Source organism: Gigantopelta aegis, chromosome 10, assembly GCF_016097555.1.
Source record: "Gigantopelta aegis isolate Gae_Host chromosome 10, Gae_host_genome, whole genome shotgun sequence".
NCBI lineage: Eukaryota > Metazoa > Mollusca > Gastropoda > Neomphalida > Peltospiridae > Gigantopelta > Gigantopelta aegis.
In genome coordinates this window covers 30,246,914-30,260,947 of record NC_054708.1, presented here as the reverse complement: position 1 = coordinate 30,260,947, position 14,034 = coordinate 30,246,914, and the positions used below count along the sequence as shown (strand labels likewise).

Sequence of the window (14,034 nt, the reverse complement as noted above, 5' to 3'; positions counted from 1 at the left end):
CTTGCCCCAAGGATGGAATGAATGAATGTTTTATTTAAATTGACACCACACTCAACACATTTTAATTACAGCTGTGGGGCATCCAACCAATTATCAATGAACATCTAAATATTAACCTGCATTTTTTAGCTTATAAGTTAATAAAACAAATTTCAAATGCAAGACAAAATTCAACTAACATGTACCAGAATTATGTTTATAAACACAGCTGTCAAAAACGTGGAAATATGAGCAGACACAAACACTATGTAAATATTAACCTGATTTAAACTGAATGTCGACAGCAGTCAGTGGGCCAGAATTATGTTTATAAACACAGCTGCCAAAAATATAGAAATATGGGCGCACATTAACCTGATTTAAACTGAATGCCGACAGCAGAATTATGTTTATAAACACAGATGCCAAAAACATAGCACACACGAACACTATGTAAACTTTTAACCTGATTTAAACCAATGCTGACAGCAGTCAGTGGGCCAGAATTATGATTATAGACACAGCTGCCAAAAATATAGAAATATGAGCACACACGAACACTATGTAAACATTACCCTGATTTAAACCAATGCTGATAGCAGTCGGTGGGCCAGAATTATGATTATAGACACAGCTGCCAAAAATATAGAAATATGAGCACACACGAACACTATGCAAACATTACCCTGATTTAAACCAATGCTGATAGCAGTCGGTGGGCCAGAATTATGATTATAGACACAGCTGCCAAAAATATAGAAATATGAGCACACACGAACACTATGCAAACATTACCCTGATTTAAACCGAATGCTGACAGCAGTCAGTGAGCTACAATTTTAAAGCCATATATACAAACCGAACACCCAGAAATCAATGTGCCGTCTCACACTATCCATTGCATGTGAGCCAACACTGTGTTGGATAGACAGACACATGCAAGTCTGCTGGCTTACTAAGGTTGATGACAGAAAATTTTCACACCATAGATTTTGCTTCATATATATTAAATATAACATATCCTACGGTAATTAGTTTTAATATGATGCTAAATTTGATAATTTTTTCTTTGATCTTTTAAAACTTAAATGGTTTTTTCTGCACTATCAAAACATAGCATATCCCACAGCTCACATGGTAATATTCCTCGAGCCATCTACATATAGTTTAGCCAGAGGGTGCACGATGATTAAACATGATTGAGTACATACAAATACAAACACATTTTCACTCACCCAGAGGCAAATTCAAGGCTGGGGGGGGGGGGGGGGGGGGGGGGGGTCTAGGGACCTGTCCCACCTTAAAAGTAAAAATATTCAAGTGTCCCCCTTTTTTTTTTTTTTTAAATTACTATTATTATTTTATTTTGTTGTTGTTAAGATTCCCTATCGACAAGTTGATCTAAGACCCCTTTTTCCATTAGTCCACCCCTCAAATATTTCCATAATACGCCCCTGCATTCGCCATGACAACATCTAAGTTTCCGTCAACTGAGAATGTTCCCAGGGCTCGACCTTAGTCCAGGGTGTTTTGGCTACCAATTTCTTGCTCGGGCTACCCAATGTCTAAACCTGGTAGTCCACTGCGCTACTAGGTTTTTTCATTGTACATCCAGTTGTTGCCCTGCGCGTGCTGTAACCTCACCGTGGTGCAGGGGTGTAACATTCTCTTTGAGAACCCCTGCGCGTGCTGTAACCTCACAGTGGTGCAGGGGTGTAACATTCTCTTTGAGAACCCCTGTGCGTGCTGTAACCTCACCGTGGTGCAGGGGTGTAACATTCTCTTTGAGAACCCCTGCGCATGCTGTAACCTCACCGTGGTGCAGGGGTGTAACATTCTCTTTGAGAATGGCCAATACAGCACAAATTGAAGTTTAGAGTAAAATTCGGTGTCCGTAAAATTCTGTGATATTTGTATTTATATTTTTGCACAGTTCTTTACACTGTTTTTGTTTAAACCTTGAATTTTTATATTGATGTTGATCATCACTTTATTTATTTGCATTACCATAGTTTGACACCCAATAGCCGATGTATTTTTCGTGCTGGGGTGTCGTTAAACATTCATTCATTCCAGTTGTTCTGCAATCGACAAGATGGTTAAACACCCAAAACAAAACCCACCTATAACAACATGTTTAAATAAAAACAATAATTTTGCTGTTCTCTCTCTCTTTTTTAAAATTTATTAAAATTATGGGGCTACCATTTTACTGAGGGGCTACCATATTTCATAACCAAATGATAATATATATCAAACCAACCAGTACCTTTCTGATATTTGTCACACATTACTGTATAGCTGTTTTTGAATAATTATGTGAATGATGTTTAAATTGTAATATGCTAGCTGCCAAGATGACAGTATTCTAAGAAATGTATAAGAAAACCCCCAAAGAAAAGTAAGAGAATTGATGTTAAAGGTTTTTTAATGACATCACTAGAGCACATTAATTTATTAATCAATGGCAATTGGATGTCAAATTTTTTGTAATTCTGACAGAGAGAAAACCTGTACATTTTTTCATTGGTAGCAACGGATCTTTTATATGCACCATCCCACAGACAGGATAACACATACCACAACCTTTGATATACCAGTCATGGTGCACTGGATGGAACAAGAAATAGTCCAATGATTCCACTGAAGGGCATCAATTCTACACTGACCGAGCATAAAGCGAGTGCTTTAACCACTAGCCCCCCAAAAAGAAAGAAACAAACTAATAAACATTTAAAACAGTCAAGTAATATGCCATTTTGCACTACATAACTACATATAAAGCTAAACTATACACTAACTGGTTTAAGACATAATATATACATGTATGCTCCTCCTGTCTGAAGTTCTGATTAATGTACTACAACTTTCTCCATAGCAGACCACTGGAAATGTATGTTTTTATATTAAAGAAAGTTCTGTATCTACTTCATTCATTACACACCCATGTATTACCATTGTATAGGGCAATGCTCCAAGGCTCCACAGCCTTGTCATAGTCTGATCTGGGGTAAAAAATTAAAAAACAAAAACCAAATATTTTGTTTTAAAGCCATAAGGCAACACTGACATGAAGTCACATCCTAAAGCCAAAACATGCTACATATTGAAACCAGCATGCCCTACAAAGACGAAGCCCTGATGCTCTACAAATCTGAAGCTATATACTGCTAGAATATACTACATGTACAATCATGTCTAAAGCAATAAATAATCATCATTTAGTCTAAAGCCATAATACACTAAATGTCTGAAGACATCATGAACTACAGGAGTGAAGTCAAAATGCATTAGAAGTCTCAAACCACAATATGGACTATGTTTAGAGACACATAATGTATATATATGTACAAGTCTGAAACCACAGAGCACCATTTAAAGACATAATTTGCTATACATCTGAAACCACTATGGACTAAATTTAAAGCCATAATGTACTATAAGTCTGTAACCACAATGCACTGTTAAAAGCCATAATGCAAGTGTGAAATCACAATGCACTACATTTAAGCAGTAATATATGCACCACAAGTCTGAAACCACAATGCACTACATTTAAGCAGTAATATATGCACCACAAGACTGAAACCACAATGCACTATACGAACAACAAATCCAAACCATAAAGTATGATATGCCTAAAGGTATAATTATCAGATGAATGTTTAACAAAACCCCCAACTTGAAACATATACATGTGTATGAGCTATTACTGGGCTTGAACTACTTAAACCCCCTTTACACAGGGTGGAGATCGTTGAGAGATCATTGAGAGATCGTCGAGATATGAAAAAATGGCCAGATCTCTCAACGATCTTTCAATTAGCGTCCAGCGATCACCAAGATCTCTCAATGACCTCTCAATGATCTTCCAGTGATCTCCACGGTCGCCACGGTCTCATCAAAGTTTTAACTCGGTCCAAAACAATCTCTCAACGATCTCCAAGGGAAGCGATCTCTCAACGAATTCTCAACAATCTCAATGAATGCTCAATAATCTCTCAACGATCTCATCGATCTCCCAATGATCTCTCAGCGATCTTTCAATGAACGCCAAATATTTCCACCCGAAAATTGCATTTTTGATCACACAACGAGCGCACAAGGATCTCCCAAACATTTACACAGAAACGGCTTGTTCGAGGCTTTAGGAGATCGTTGAGAGATCGGGCCAATTTTTTATCTTTCAATGATCACCCAACGATCTCTGTATGTGTAAAGGGGGCCTTAATGACAACACTGATAAAACTGTTGCCATCGGCCGAAGGGATAATGTTTGTTTTTTCAATTTGTTGCAAATTAAGGTTACTGGTTTAAAACTGCTGTATAGGTAGGCTACAAAATTACTTTTGGTTAGCATTTTGGCTGCGACAAAAACATTTCAAAATTCAAATAGGTATCAAATTCTTAATTTCGAGCCCTACTACTGGATGTCTAAATGCATAATGCATGTACAAGTCTAAACAATAAAGGACGATAATTCTAAGCCAAGTCTAAAGGCACATAGCATCACAATTTTCAAACATAAAAATCACAGCAAGTTTGAAGCCACAATACACTATATATGTCTGAAGACGTAACACGCCACACCACAGCAAAGTTACAAGTCATGATGGTCAACATTTCAGGGCATGATGCAATAAACTACAGATGTGATAGGTGAGAAAGCAGTCGAAAATGAATGCAATTCAAGTCAGTGTGTCTACAGATAGATAAAAAGTCAGTGCATCACCAAGCTACAAAGTGATTTTGTTTTTTTTGTTTTTTTTCATTTTAAAGGCTTTAATTACAACATCCACACCTAATAAATTTTGCAATATAATATAGAAATTTATCTAGATATCTTGCCAATGTATGTAATGATTGCAAGATAAAATGAAAAAAATTACATGTACAGACTGGGCCAATTAATCACCATGTTCAAGCTAAACATAGTAATGGTTATCGATCGACCATAATTATATCTATAAGAATTTTACATCAACATACCATCAGGAAACTCATACTCGTCCTGTAAAATAAATGAAATGAAAAACATTAAATAAACAGTAGGGAAGGCATAAAAAACGGCAACATTTTTACACAAATGATTTAGGCCATATTTGATTAATGCATGAAGGAGTAATTAATAAATTAATATTGATGATAATTCATTACTTTTATTTATTATCAGAGAGACAGAGAGAATGTAAGAAGAAAGTATGTGAGAAGAGAGAGAGACAGTGAGTACTTTACTACTAGGCTACATCCTGCCTTGAGAGAGAGAGAGAGAGCGAGAGAGAGAGAGAGAGAGAGAGAGAGAGAGAGAGAGAGAGAGACAGACAGACAGACAGACAGAGAGAGACAGACAGACAGACAGACAGAGAGAGAGAGACCGAGATAGATAAGAGAGAGAGAGAGAGAGAGAGAGAGAGAGAGAGATAGAGAGAGAGAGAGAGACAGACAGACAGACAGACAGAGAGAGACAGAGACAGACAGAGAGAGAGACAGAGACAGACAGAGAGAGACAGACATAGAGACAGAGAGAGAGAGACCGAGATAGATACAGAGACAGAGAGAGAGAGAGAGAGAGAGAGAGAGAGAGAGAGAGAGAGAGAGAGAGAGAGAGAGAGAGAGAGAGAGAGAGAGAGACAGAGAGAGAGAGAGACAGAGAGGGAGAGAGAGAGAGAGACAGAGAGAGAGAGACAGAGAGGGAGAGACCGAGAGACAGAGAGGGAGAGACCGAGATAGATACAAAGACAGAGAGACAGAGACAGAGAGAAACCCTGTGTAAATCAGATCATGCTGGACACCTGGGCCCGGTTGTTCGAAACCTGGGTTAGCGTTAACCCTGGGTTAAGTGCCTAACCCAGAGTTAAATTTAATCACCGATTGAAAAATGTGTTGTTCGAACGTTGGTTAGCGCTAACCATGAGTTAAATATACCCTAACCCTGGGTTAAAGTTAAAGCAGCTGTGACCTGCGGTTAAATGTCTAACCAGTGATTAAGAGTGGCGAATTTGATTCCATTTGTATGTTTAGATGCGTTTTAAATGTAAAACTGTCATGAAATAGAGTATCGGCATAAATTACAGTGACGTCAAATTCCCGCGAAAAAATAATGAATGGCGTAGAATAGCAGGTTCATTGATTTTAATTTTGGATTGGGAGGGTGGAGGGTGGTCAATATCGGGAAACACATCGATCTGTATTAACCGTCTCTTATCATTAAATTGTCCATTAAATAACAGTATGAAGAATTAAAACACATGATCCAAGTCATTCGTCAAAGGTACCAGACGTTTCGTACCCAAGCCAGTTTGCCCCAAGTCAGTTCGCTCCCAGTTTTCCCAGGCGGGATCTAGCTTAGTCGGTTGAGCGCTAGCCTGAGGTAGTTGCGTCATAGGATCGAATCACCTCAGTAGACCCATTCTCCGATTTTTTTTAATACATGTTTTGCTGTCTCAACTATTTCTGAGTTCGCTCCCACCCCCTCCCCCGTTAATATGTCCAATATTAAATAAAGATGATTTTGTTGAAAGTTGCTTGGTCGTTTCACCAAGAGGATCAAGAAATTAGGTTGCTGTTTTGATGACAACACTATTATGCATGCCTCACGTGAGGTCCAAATAGAGCGAAGTCACTTCTCCCACAAATTTTGAGAGGGCGATTTTTTTTAACAAGAGGGAGCCTTGATTTATTTTTCATTTAAACATAACAACAAAATACAGTAGAATCTCGTTTGCTCGACCTCAGAAGGGTCGATCACACCGCAACGCTCGAACCAAAAACGAAGTGCCGAGTTTTTTGTCCGGTAAACCCGTATATTAACTGATGATGGGTCGAATACGTCCAGAGTCGACTATAAGGCTTCGCTCGAACTAAATTATCGGTCCCTTCTGTGTTGTGTTATTAGCTATATTTCCCTCAAACTGGTGATACATCAAATATCAAATGGAAAACCACCGAAAAGGACAAACAATTGCCGCGCTTGCGCAGTTGGTTATTACAACCTTTGGATTATAATAATTTAGGCGGAACGAGTTTTAGATGGATCGGAGAATCGCGACACTAGCCAAGCAATCCTTTCTTTGCCATACCTGTCATGTTGTGTGTTCAGCCAGCGGCTGTCGGTAAAAATCTTTCAAGTACAGCTAGTGTCACGGTGCCTTTTCGATGAACCGTGATACCAATCAAACAATTGGCCTCGGCGGGAACGTTACTCTGAACACGTCTACCAGACCAGTTTTCAATGAAACCAGGGGCGAGGTATTCAGCTATCATCACTTCGGCAAGGGCTTACTGCATCACACAATCGGAGTAATTTCTAATAAATCCTTTCACTCTGATATTTTTTTATACAACACATTGATGAAATGTTTAAGTTTGCAGTTACCAAAATAATATGGTAACAGGTCGTTTCGCCCTTATTACTAGTTCACCCAAGTCGTTTTGAATAGGGTTGATTCGTACCTCTAACCGAGTCGTTTCGCCCCATGTTTCGATTCGCACTAATTTTTATTTTGTTAATAAAGTACATTTATTTATTGATTTGTCCTATATCCATTGATTTTTGGATGTCACACATTGCGTGTTTATATTTACAGATAAAAATAATATAATTTTGTTTATTTCCAGTATCATTTACTCAAGCTATATACATGAAATACGTACACGCCTTAGATAATATACAGACAATGTATTCACATTAATAATTAAAAGGACATTCCTGAGTTTGCTGCATTGTAAGATGTTTCCGACTAATAAAATATTTCTATGATTAAACTTACTTATTAAATACATGTATATGTTCTTGTTTAGAATATCAGTGTCTGTATATTCAATGTGTTTCTGGTCGTCTTAATATTTGTAAGAAGCCCAAACTGGATTTTGTCTTCAAATAAATTTGTACGTACGAAAATATAATATTTGAGGAAATAAAATAAATTTAACCTAGTATAAATATTAAAACGATCAAAAACACGTTTAATATACAGCTACTGATATTTTATGCAGAAAAATATCTTTGATATGTAATTACAATCTTTAAAAAGGCTCTGTTAATCGATAACATATTACAAGTTGCAGCAAACTCAGGAATGTCCCTTTAATTTATGAACAGTCACACTGCATACTACCATGTGCTGTGGTTTCTCATTAAATATACTACATACCCAGCTGAGGTTAAACGACTCGATACGAATGAGATTTAGGGCGAACCAACTCTGGGTGAATAGGACTACGGGTGAAACAACGCAGAGTTCGATATGGTTTTAGGGCGAAACGACCCGGATTCGAATAATACTATTTTTAATAGTATGTATCTAATGCTTTCGAGACGTTTCGGCCCCGCTACACATTCGACCCCAGACGTTTCGGCCCCGGTTATTGTTGTTTTATAAATCAAATTATTCAGTCACTTGTGTTTTGTTATTAAATTTTATCGTAAGTATTGTAATTTCTTTCTCTCGTTCTCTTTCTTTTTTTCTTTCTTTCTCTCTTTTTGTGATTATTATTATTATTTTCAATTGAACATAATATCCGAGTGTTAAACCAACCAAAACTGTATTTAGCTTTGATAATCAAAAAATAAAAATGAACTGAAGTTCTTGTTTGCGTAAATACAATTTAATAAATTGCAATAAATTGTTTTACGTTTGTTCTATTTAATTATATTTCCATGTAGACCCTTCCCATAATAGGGGCGCTTTACATGTGGCTAGAATTGGAACCACTGATGTTTGACGTCAGTAGGGGTTACATATGTACAGAAATTAAGTACGATCACAAAGAATGTTTTCCATGCGGAGCACTCACTCAGGGTTTGGAGTCGGTATCTGGATTAAAAATCCCATTCCTCGACTGGGATCCGAACCAAGTACCCACCAGCCTGGAGACCGATGGCTTAACCACTGCGCCACTGATGCCGGTAGGTAAATTGAAAGTAGCATCATTAAGACATGTTCTAGTTCAGTTCAGTTCAACTTTATTTTTGTGCTTATATCCCATTAAAGTTCAACCAAGCTATCCTGGACACACATCTCAGTGTTCTAGCATTTAAAAGAAACCGCAAAAACACATGGATGCACAATTCCTGAACCTAGTCTGAGTTGTTTGTGATGGCATCGTGGGTTAGGTAAGTTCTGTCTTGTATCACTCTCTACCGCTTGAATCGTTTGTGAAACAATGTTAAAACGTAATATACAAACATGAACGTCTAAACATACTAAACGTAAGTTTCGCTTCCTTGTTTTATCACCATATCATTTATCAGTGATATTCTACATGAACACGATGACGTACATGTTTATGTGTATGTGTGTGCGTGTCACGGTGTATAATATGCATGTAGGCCTGTATGTATGCGCGCGCACGAATGTGTGTGTGCGCGCGCGCGCGCAATGAATGTTATTGGACAAATTAATGTTACAAATTTGTATTTTATTTATATTATTACCGGTGTTACTATACCAATTACAGCATGTATCTGTATAAACGAACACGTCCTGACACCTATCTAATTCAACTTTCTAACTTATGTTACGGAAATATCCGATGTTGACCGAATGGTTCGGTCGAACTACCCGATGGGTCGAACACTTTCTCGAGCACCGACGGGGTTTGAGCCAACGAGATTCAACTGTAACCCAATATTATTTTATAATTTCGACATCTTGATATGTTGAATTTATTCATCATGAGAAAGGGAGCTTCTAGACAATTACACGAATGAGTAACTATTTGACCGACATAAAAATCAAAGCTTATAATCGGCCATTTAGCTATGGGTCACGAAAAGATACTCATCGTGATCAAGTAACAGTTTTAGAATTAACAGTGCAAAATTTATTTGTATTTCTATGCCTTTTCCTTACTAGTGAGATTAACGAATGGGGTCATTTGCGGTTATTAGTAATTAAGTATCAAGAAGATAAACGCCATCAGGAAATGCATGTAATGATTAATTTACAGTTAACTAGTAATTATCAGCACGGCAGTTTTATCGGTGTATATCGAAGGGCTTTTGACTTAGTAGCACCTGTCGTGTCACGGCCATAATGGGCAATCTCTCATTCCAGCTTATTAAAATCTGCATTACATATATACGTGTACTAATATATAAATATTATACATTTTATTTAAAGTAAGGACCAAAATATAATTTGATTTGTTTTTCTACGTGACATTAAACTTATTTTACCTAGTTGTATAATACACGTAGTGTGTTTCATGTTTGTTTATTCTTATTGTCGTTCAAGAACAGATACACCAAACCCCAAGTGGAGGCGAACAGAACTTTGTTTTGTTGGGCTAACTGGTAATGTGTTTGGGTCGAACTGGTATGGGGCGAACTAACTTGGGGGTGAAATATCAGACATTCCTAGCTCAAGGTCAAGGCTTTTTAATTACAGCCATATGTTTTCATAACTATTAAACACACAAACAAAAAGCAATTTTACACTGAAAGATTTTGAGCCTTTTAAAAATTGAAATATCTAGATTAGTTTATTATTATTATTGTAGGAACATGTAAAGTGATGTCATTCGAATACTGACGTCATTGAAATTAAAACACGTGTGAACGATGGGACATAGCTTTCTAGGTAATCTTCACCCCCTGTCAAAACAATTATCTGTTCCACATTGATCAGACAAGGACACTTAGTATATTTATATTTTTTCATAATGTATAGAAAAGCTTAAATGATGAAAGCTAAAAACTATACAAGCTGTTAAATATGACATATAAAATATTACAGTAATATGTGATTTATTTATTGTGTGCGAAACCAAAACGATGATGCCGCAATGTCCTGTCATCAACTCTAGTAATATAATGTGGCATGTTTTTGCAACTGCCTTCTCCCGCTAGTTTTTGTCTTATTGTTTTCACTAATTGTCTCAATATTTTACGCATCATAATCTACAGTTATCTAACATTATCAGCAAATCGTATTGCTCACCTTTCCTGTTTATTGCTGTTCATTTTTGAAAATTACAGAAGCACTAGCAGTACGGACAGGCAAATTTAATGTTGACAACAGGAAGTACATTTACTTTACACTGATTGGTTAACTGCACTTAACCCTAAGTTATTGAAGACTAACTCTGGGTTAGTGAAAACTAATCCTGAGTTTACTAACCCAGAGTTAAAAGTGTGTTTCAGCAACGGTTTTTTTAACCAGTGATTAGCCAACCCTGGGTTAAGGAATTTAACTCATAGTTAGTGTTAATCAGTGATTAAGTTAACCCAGGTTTCGAACAACCGGGCCCTTATATTTATCACATTTAGACAGGATCCAGTATTTAGACGGACACAGTTTAGAATTACAATGTAAGTAAATTCGGTCCATGAAACTTGGCCCGTTTTGACAGGATTCAGGTTTGTTCAGAGTCCAGTTTAGACAAACTTGGCCCATTTTGACAGGATTCGAGTTTGTTCAGAGTCCAGTTTAGACAAACTTGGCCCATTTTGACAGGATTCGAGTTTGTTCAGGGTCCAGTTTAGACAAACTTGGCCCGTTTTGATAGGATTCGAGTTTGTTCAGGGTCCAGTTTAGACAAACTTGGCCCATTTTGACAGGATTCAGGTTTGTTCAGGGTCCAGTTTAGACAAACTTGGCCCGTTTTTCAGGATTCGAGTTTGTTCAGGGTCCAGTTTAGACAAACTTGGCCCGTTTTTCAGGATTCAAGTTTGTTCAGGGTCCAGTTTAGACAAACTTGGCCCATTTTGATAGGATTCAGGTTTGTTCAGGGTCCAGTTTAGACAAACTTGGCCCATTTTGATAGGACTCGGGTTAGTTCAGGGTCCAGTTTAGACAAACTTGGCCCCTTTTGACATGATTCGGGTTAGTTCAGGGTCCAGTTTAGACAAACTTGGCCCCTTTTGACATGATTCGGGTTAGTATAGGGTCCAGTTTAGACAAACTTGGCCCCTTTTGACATGATTCGGGTTAGTATAGGGTCCAGTTTAGACAAACTTGGCCCATTTTGATAGGACTCGGGTTAGTTCAGGGTCCAGTTTAGACAAACTTGGCCCGTTTTTCAGGATTCGAGTTTGTTCAGGGTCCAGTTTAGACAAACTTGGCCCATTTTGATAGGACTCGGGTTAGTTCAGGGTCCAGTTTAGACAAACTTGGCCCATTTTGATAGGACTCGGGTTAGTTCAGGGTCCAGTTTAGACAAACTTGGCCCATTTTGATAGGATTCAGGTTTGTTCAGGGTCCAGTTTAGACAAACTTGGCCCATTTTGATAGGACTCGGGTTAGTTCAGGGTCCAGTTTAGACAAACTTGGCCCATTTTGATAGGATTCAGGTTTGTTCAGGGTCCAGTTTAGACAAACTTGGCCCATTTTGATAGGATTCAGGTTTGTTCAGGGTCCAGTTTAGACAAACTTGGCCCATTTTGATAGGACTCGGGTTAGTTCAGGGTCCAGTTTAGACAAACTTGGCCCATTTTGACAGGATTCGAGTTTGTTCAGGGTCCAGTTTAGACAAACTTGGCCCGTTTTGATAGGATTCGAGTTTGTTCAGGGTCCAGTTTAGACAAACTTGGCCCATTTTGACAGGATTCAGGTTTGTTCAGGGTCCAGTTTAGACAAACTTGGCCCGTTTTTCAGGATTCGAGTTTGTTCAGAGTCCAGTTTAGACAAACTTGGCCCGTTTTTCAGGATTCAAGTTTGTTCAGGGTCCAGTTTAGACAAACTTGGCCCATTTTGATAGGATTCAGGTTTGTTCAGGGTCCAGTTTAGACAAACTTGGCCCATTTTGATAGGACTCGGGTTAGTTCAGGGTCCAGTTTAGACAAACTTGGCCCATTTTGATAGGATTCAGGTTTGTTCAGGGTCCAGTTTAGACAAACTTGGCCCGTTTTTCAGGATTCGAGTTTGTTCAGGGTCCAGTTTAGACAAACTTGGCCCGTTTTTCAGGATTCAAGTTTGTTCAGGGTCCAGTTTAGACAAACTTGGCCCATTTTGATAGGATTCAGGTTTGTTCAGGGTCCAGTTTAGACAAACTTGGCCCATTTTGATAGGACTCGGGTTAGTTCAGGGTCCAGTTTAGACAAACTTGGCCCATTTTGATAGGATTCAGGTTTGTTCAGGGTCCAGTTTAGACAAACTTGGCCCGTTTTTCAGGATTCGAGTTTGTTCAGGGTCCAGTTTAGACAAACTTGGCCCGTTTTTCAGGATTCAAGTTTGTTCAGGGTCCAGTTTAGACAAACTTGGCCCATTTTGATAGGATTCAGGTTTGTTCAGGGTCCAGTTTAGACAAACTTGGCCCATTTTGATAGGACTCGGGTTAGTTCAGGGTCCAGTTTAGACAAACTTGGCCCATTTTGATAGGATTCAGGTTTGTTCAGGGTCCAGTTTAGACAAACTTGGCCCCTTTTGACATGATTCGGGTTAGTTCAGGGTCCAGTTTAGACAAACTTGGCCCCTTTTAACAGGATTCGGGTCTGTTCAGGGTCCATTTGAGACAGGCTTCACTGTACAATAAAAACAAATTGTTCATCAGTGCAACTCAAGGAGCTTACTGTTAAGATATATAGGCATACCAATATAACAGTGATATAATAGCTACATGTAATTCATACCTGACCATCAGCTTCAGGGTCTTCATAAACCACTGAAATATAAGAACAAATTAATTAGCACTAAAAATATAACATCATCATAACAAAAAACATTTTGGTCTTCTATTTCAATAATGGGTTAGCGAGATGGTAATTAATTTACAGGGGTTTTTTTTGTTGCTTTTTTTTTAATTGTTGTTTTGTGGTGTTATGGTTGGTCTTTCTTGGGGTTTTTTTTTTTAATGTTTGTTTATTTTTTGTATTATTAAATATGGCATACTGAAAAAACTAAGGAACCCCCCCCCCCAAAAAAAAAACACAATATGGCATACTGAAAAAACTAAGGAACCCCCCCCCCAAAAAAAAAAACACATGGTAAAATCGCCACATTATTGAAATGTGTTTTTTTAAAGTGCATGTGTAATTAAGATACTGTATTGTAAGACAATTTTATACTTAAATCAAGTAAGGTTTAGCACACTGTCCTGGGCTAATAACTAAAC

General features: G+C 37.9%; 1 protein-coding gene across 3 annotated transcripts in view; it reads right to left on the bottom strand.

The window, feature by feature from the left end:
* LOC121383267 (B-cell linker protein-like) overlaps window positions 1–14,034 on the bottom strand; it is a 73,065-nt gene that overhangs the window by 19,489 nt on the left and 39,542 nt on the right. For all 3 annotated transcript variants that reach the window (XM_041513182.1, XM_041513180.1, XM_041513181.1), the window contains 2 exons: window positions 13,553–13,584; window positions 4,969–4,990 (listed from right to left, as the gene is read on the bottom strand). In XM_041513182.1, the coding sequence (XP_041369116.1) occupies window positions 4,969–4,990; window positions 13,553–13,584 (54 nt within the window). The remainder of the gene's footprint in view (window positions 1–4,968; window positions 4,991–13,552; window positions 13,585–14,034) is intronic.